Source organism: Camponotus floridanus, unplaced genomic scaffold (assembly GCF_003227725.1).
Source record: "Camponotus floridanus strain SB8 unplaced genomic scaffold, Cflo_v7.5 scaffold196, whole genome shotgun sequence".
Lineage (NCBI taxonomy): Eukaryota > Metazoa > Arthropoda > Insecta > Hymenoptera > Formicidae > Camponotus > Camponotus floridanus.
The window spans coordinates 45,040-52,246 of record NW_020229321.1 but is presented as its reverse complement, the minus strand read 5'-3'; the positions used below and the strand labels follow the sequence as shown (position 1 = coordinate 52,246).

Below are 7,207 nucleotides of genomic sequence, written 5' to 3'. Positions count from 1 at the left end.
ATAAAGATAAAAATGTATAAAAGATTATAAAATAAAATATTATATAAAAATATATATTTATATTTAAATCCAAGTATATAAATAAAATGTTGACAATATTTTCACATACATTCACATATATTTTTTAAATTAACTTAACAGATTTTATTTTTATATTCCATGTTCCTTTGTTATAACGGAAGGCTGAAAAAAATGTATACAATAACAATTAATTTGTAATTAAGTTATATTCTTAAATGTTAAAAAATTATAATTAATAATATATGATGTGTTCAATTAAGGAAAATTTATTAAATAAAGCTTGTCCATAAAATTATAGATAAAAACTTACTTGGCAAAGTAATTATGAATTAATTCTGTTCGAACTGCTACATCAGCAACTTCGTCATTATTATTTCTGTGATTTATGTTACATTCTGCTAACATTTGATCCCATGGTGCAGGTAAATTTAAATCTGGATCGTTATCTGGTACTGCTTCATTATTTCGTCTAGCAATGTTATGAAGCACTGCTGTTGCAATAATAATATTCATTATTCTGTGTTGATGATATCGCATTCCAAGCGCTAGGATTGGAAATCTTCTTTTCCAAATGCCAAAAAGACGTTCTATTGTATTTCGAGTGCGAATATGTGCTTCGTTATAAAGATGTTCTGCAGCAGTTTGTGGTGCCAACAACGGAGTAACAAGATATCTTTTTAATGGGTATGCGGAATCTCCTAATAACAAACTATTGCCATACATTCCATTCTCAAAGTTTGCTCTCAAACGACTATTATTAAAAATAGTACTATCATGAACAGAACCTTGCCAACGAGCAACTATATCAATTATTTCTAAATTGCTGTTACATACTACTTGAGTGTTGAAAGAAAAGTAACCTTTTCTATTGCGAAACAATTCAGCATTTTCTCCACCTGTAATAATAAAAAACTTCAATAGCAAAAAGATGTATACCTATACATTATAAAAAATAATAAAATATAATATTACAATAATAAAAATATACACAAAAAGTAATAACAATTTTTCATAAAATTAACTTACCAAATGATTGAACACGAATATGTGTGCAATCTATACAACCAATGACTCTAGGAAAACGTGCAATATTATAATATTGTAGTTGAGCATTTCTTATCTCCTCTTCTGTAGTTGGTAAATGGATATAATGAGGCCGTAATCTAGCAATAGCTGCACTAACTCTATGTACAATATAATGTGCCGAAGTTGTGCTCACTCCAGAAAAATCTCCAATTGTTATAAGAAATGATCCTGTAGCGTAAATACGAAGTGTAAGTAATAATTGTTCCATAGGAGAAGTTGCTCTGTTTCTAAAAAATAAAAATATATATTATTTGTATAAGTTTAATTTTATATAATTATGTAATTATAAAATTATTATTAGAAAATAATTATAAAGGACTTACTTATTAGTTACAAACTCTAATTCTTCTGTAATATTTTCCAGTATTAATAATACTGACTCTTTACTTAAACGAAATCGCATTTTAAATTCAATGTCGTCTAATTCTTCGAAAAAATTAATGTGCACTTTAAATTTTCTTTCTCTTCTGTTAATTTGTTCAAAAATTTCTTCATCATCAGAAGATGACAATACATCATAAAAATGTGCCATGTCCAACAAATAGGTTAAGTATATATCAAAGTAACATGTGACACTAGTTATATTTTTTAATCGTAGTTTAATTGTCCTTAATCGGCCAATTTTGGCCGTTTAAATTAAACTCGGTTTATGCAGTTTTAAACGTGTGCAAATGTTTGGTAGAAACCAATTTTTAAGTTAATCGGGCTTAATCCAATATCACTAGGGATCAATTTCTTAAACTACGTTGGTAGAAACGGACCTATGCGCTTTTGCAAGAATTATTACGGATACGAGTATCTCGAGCCGAGTCTCTCCGTCGGGATGTTTCAACTTTACGGTCCGTTCGTGATTATCGATTGTTCTCGACAAAACGAATCGGTCAAGAGCGCAACCGTTGATGTGAGATTGGAATTCGAGTGTAAAGAGAACGTGCCGCCAAATACCACTGCGTACTGCCTCATCATACACGATCGCGTGATCCAGTACAATCCGTTGATCAAAATCCGTTGTACGCAAAATCACCTAAGTGTTTGCGACACAAGAGAGAGGGGGAAGAGGAGCACGATATAAATCAAAGTCTTGCGAGATGGTTTTAGAGTTTTGTCATTCCTCTCGACTGGCGTATCGAAGAGAGAGAGAGATCTCGTCATGTCCGTACCAACGTTTGTGGATCTGCAAAGATTTATCATTGGGAAAAATTTTGTCGTGAAGGAAGCGGCAGTCTTGAGAAAGGGATACGTTCTATCGCATTACTTTTTCGCAAGTCCCGTACCGTAGAGCGTGCATACAAAATCTGAGCAACGTCAAGTCTCATGGCTGATTAGAAATCATCACGGATTACAATGGGAAGACGAAAACGATCCGTATGGCTTGGCTCAGCGTGCGATTACAACAGCTGTCGTTGGTACACGAAGAAGAAGAAGAAGAATCGTCTGTCGTGTACGTCAAAGGACTTGAAAAGCGAAAATGGCTGGCCGATATACTAGACGATGCGGGGAACGGCTATATTATTGAAACCTTGGATGCGGATTACGAAGATATCGATGCTCTAAATAAATTAGACGATACGAATAGTATGCGATGCGGGAAACATGTTAAGAATTGCGTCTTACAAAATGTATTCAAAATATTTAACTGGTGGTCGCGACGCCAGAAAGAATTGCGAGAAAAATAAAATATGTAAACATTAATATGCGTTATCTCTTATTTCCCCCACCCTGATCCTTTGCATGCGTTTCGAAGAATTCTTTTGTTCGAGCACCACCTCCTCCTTCTCCTAAATTCGTTATATGTTAGAAGCATTGATCCCCCACCACTACATTATACTTTTAATAGATGAGCGTCGGGTATAATCAATTAATTCATGTACGACCAGTGTCGCGTTAACCGCTCGTGGATTCACTTTTCATAACCCCCCAGAGAAATGTACTATGTTGAAAGAAGCAGCAGCGGTAGCAGCAGTGGCGGCATCGGAAGACACGTGAATAATTACGTGCCGAGTCGTGATAAAACTCCATCGTTTGAGAACAAATACGACGAGTAAGTTTCGTTTAACATTTTTCTATTTTTTACAAGTTGTATTATTAGTATTACTTAATTTTAATTTTTTTCCCGTAGCATTTCGTCGGAGCGTCGTGCGGTTCGCATACTAGGCAGACGATACGCATTGACAGTTACGGAATTCAAATTCCTCGAAATCTGTATCAACGTGGGTCCGCCGAGTTACGTGGAGATTGTCATAGGAGATCATCGGGGAAAGGGACTGATATTATCTCTCGAAACGTGGAAGGGACTCTGCGAGCAACGTCGCAATATTCTAAATCTCCTTCGGAACGACTCTCACGACATCTATAATTTTATAAGCGTTGGACCGCTAACTGTGCGAGTTCGTACGATTAACGATGCCAAACTCATAAGTCTCGAATCTTCGAACGTATGATGATGGTCGAATCGACGTTACATCGTATGTTCGATCTCGATTAATGCATAAATGTAACTTTTGATCGATTAGATAAAATTATCCAAACAATCGATGTTAAATTTACGCAATTCTCCAATATCGCGTCCACTGTAACGGATCTTAAAGAAGTATCGAATGTAATACGCGCGAGTGACGCTTTCAACAAGCATCAACTCGTCGATTGCGAGCTGGCGGCTTTAGCTTTTAGTCCATATAATACGTAAGACAAAAAATATGTAAAAACATGAATAAAGAGTTTTAAGTTTACTATATCATGGTGTACTTTCATTGCGTTTGCTTGCGTTTATAAAGCGGTCGAACATCTGCGCTGATATGCATTGCATTCCTTCCGAGAAAAAAATTACGGAGGACGATTCAGGGAGGCACCATTTGTTTATATTGTTTATAAATGTGCATGCTGTGTAATCCAATGCGAGAGAGAGAGATATGGATACGTCGAACGCGGAAAGAATCTACAATTACTTATATTGGGGTGTACCAGGAAGAGATTAAGAATGTTTAACGTATGTCGTTGTGCAATCGCTACACTAGTGTGACCCTTCGAAGCATAGAGAAAAACCATGGATCAATCAGTCGTCTCCGAGTTCTGATCGAGAGAAGAAGAATATTACGAATATTAAGATATACAGGGTGATTCAAAATAACCCCTGTGTCCGTGAAATGACACATTGTTGAGTCAGTTCTAAAACGATTTTTCCTTTTGCAAAATTTCGTCCGAAACTTAGTTTTCGAATTATTAAAGAAAGAAGTTAACGCATGACGGGTCGGATACAAGAGGCAGGCAAGGGTAACGCGAGACCCGTCAGACGGGGGCGCTTACGCGGGCCGCCTGCTGCGATCAGCTGGTCGCTATACACACAGACACACATGCGACACATACATTCTCTCTCTGTCTGCTGTCTGTCTGTCTGTCTCTCTCTCTCTCTCTCTTTCATTCGCTCACTCTCTCTCACGTGTATTTTTTTTTTTTTTTTTTTTTTTACGAGAGGGGAAAATGCATTTTATGCATATCCACCGGTCGATCCAGTGAGTTATGTGGGACTCGAGTACCAAGTCGAATTACCAACTCGGTACTCCCTACCCACTAAAAACCCCTCTCTTTTCGCGAATTTTTGACACACTGTCCCTCTGTCCTTCCCGAGATCCGTTTTCATATAACGTCAAAAAATAGTTATTATTACCTTGTTCGATGACTTCTGATGTATTGCTGTAATTGCTTGAAGGAGAAATGAATTTTCCAATAGATCGTACGTTCTCAAATTTAACGTAGATATCACGTTGCACAAGACAGAAATCCACACTAAATTATTAACTGAAAGTTTTTCTTCTTTTATGAACTGCATTCTTTTATAAACTTTAACGTAATCACATTTATTTATTCACTCGATGGGACGAGAAATTTACTAATGACTCTATCACTAATCACTGTCGAATAATGTTTATATAAATAACTGTTGGCGATTAAAAATCACTCGATGAAAGAAACACGCGCGGACACGTTACTACACGACGCGACAATGCGACGATAATTACTCGGCGACTGCAAGTGCCGCTGCTTCCTTGTCATGGTAGGTTGCGGTAGGTTAAGGTACTACTGGCGCTATCGAACGCGATCATGTGTTCGATTGAAGAATGCGTGGTAGACGTAAAGAATAAACATTTAACATATTAATATTATTATCATGAATGTGTTTGATGTCCATACATCGTATCTATTTAAAAATTAATTAGATTAAATAAGTATTTTTAAAATATTTATTACTTTTATACACTCATATTAAATATTAATATTTAATATTTATTTAATTATTTTATCTATATTATTTATTATTTTATTTAACTATTTTATTTAACTATTTTATCTTTAACTATTCTATCTTTAACTATTCTATTTATTTATTTATCTATTTCATCTATTTATTTTTAACTATTTATTATCAATGATCGAAATTCGATTATTTATAATAAATAGTTAAAAATAAATAGATGAAATAGATAAATGAAAAAATATTAATTAATCGCGTTTTATTCTCTCTCCTCTCTTTTTCTTGTGTTTTTAATTGCAAAATAAGATACTCCATACGTTAAAAAATTGGTCGCTCTGAAAAGAGCAGATTGTTTTTGATCGCCTTAAAAAGGGCGGATTAATTTTGAACTTATAATTTGAATTTATAATAAATGTTCGAAGTGGCCCCCATCCATTCTAACGCATGCTCTCATGCGTTTCAATAAATTTTGTTGAACATTTTCCATTACGTCTTCTTCTATGGACCATATGGAATATCGCAATTTTGTTTCCAAATCTTTTACATTTTCAGGGAGCGTTTTGTATATCGTTTCTTTGCAGTATCCCCAAAGAAAAAAATCCAATGGATTTAAATCCGGGGATCTAGCAGGCCAACGTATCGGGTCATATCGGCCCATCCAACGTCCAGGAAACTTGTAGTTTAAAAAAGTTGTCACAATCCTGGCAGCACCGTCCTGGTGAAATATAATTTCTTCTCTTTCCGATAGCGGCACTTCTTCCAGGAAATCTGGTAAATTATTCTCTAATAATTCCAGATATGCTCCGCTGGTTAAAATATCCGCGAGGATAACTAGGCTCAGTATTTCTGTTCCCATAATTCCTGTCCAGATATTGAGCTTCCAACGAGTCTGAAAATTTCTGACTCGTGTAGCTCTAGGATTTTCTTCATTCCACAAATGCATGTTATGTGGATTAAATATTCCCTCTCGTGTAAATAGCGATTCATCGCTAGATATTATTCGAGAAGGGAATCTAGGATCTCTTTCTACGCTTATGAGAAAATTTTCACAAAATGTTCTTCTCAGAGGATAATCTTCTGGTCTTAAATGTTGCACGCGAGTGTAATGATAAGCGTGCAACTTTTCTTCTCGTAATATCCTCTGTACCGTTGAATATGAGAAATTGTGCTCTCGAGCAATAGTCCGAATACTTGTCTCAGGCTCTTGCTCGACAGCACGAACCACTTCTCCGTATTCCGCAAATTTCTTGCGGTTCGGTTTCTTCCAACGTTGTGTTTATTCGGGAGAACATTGCCCGTTTCGAATAATCTTTGGGCTGCTCCGAGTATAACATCAGGCATTGGATGTCTCGCCCGATTTGGGTATAATTCGGCGTATCGTCTTGCAGCAACGTAATGCTGCCCGTTGGATGCACCGAGTGCCATTATCATATCGTAATATTCTTGAATCGTATAGCTTGCCATCTTCTCTTAACTCTTCTTCTAATAATCGAGCGATTATTGATTTCAATATCGATTGTCTCTCCGTATTTATACGATCCTCGCAGGGGTCCATGCCCCCTCCACACCTCCCGCGACGAATTCGCGGGTCGCGACACGCGACCCGCGACATGCAACCTACTATGACAAAAAACTGCTTGCAGTCGCCGAGTAATTATCGTCGCATTGTCGCGTCGTCGCGTCGTGTAGTAACGTACCCGTGCGTGTTTCTTTTATCGAGTGATTTTTAATCGCCAACAGTTATTATTCGATAGTGATTAATAGTGATTAGTGATAGAGTCATTAGTAAATTTCTCGTCTCGTCGAGTGAGTAAATAAATGTGATTATGTTAAAATTTATAAAATAATGCA

The 7,207-nt window shown here is 36.1% G+C and overlaps 1 protein-coding gene across 1 annotated transcript; it reads right to left on the bottom strand.

Moving 5' to 3' along the window:
- Positions 1-327: 327 nt before the first annotated feature.
- LOC105257687 (putative nuclease HARBI1) lies at positions 328-6,820 on the bottom strand. Its single transcript, XM_025407933.1, has 3 exons — positions 6,504-6,820; positions 1,048-1,334; positions 328-917 (listed from the first exon to the last, which is right to left on the bottom strand). The coding sequence occupies exons 1-3, from the start codon at positions 6,818-6,820 to the stop codon at positions 328-330; spliced, it is 1,194 nt and encodes a 397-aa protein (XP_025263718.1).
- Between the last annotated feature and the right edge of the window lie 387 nt (positions 6,821-7,207).

What these genes read in the sequence shown, in the direction of transcription:
- LOC105257687 (XM_025407933.1), bottom strand. Translation starts at nt 6,820, where the DNA reads ATGGCAAGCTATACGATTCAAGAATATTACGATATGATAATGGCACTC. An exon ending in ACAATTTCTCATATTCAACG is followed by an intron (nt 1,335 to 6,503) that starts GTACAGAGGATA and finishes TTTATTTTTTAG; the next exon opens with AAACAGAGCAACTTCTCCTA. An exon ending in TATTCGTGTTCAATCATTTG is followed by an intron (nt 918 to 1,047) that starts GTAAGTTAATTT and finishes TTATTATTACAG; the next exon opens with GTGGAGAAAATGCTGAATTG.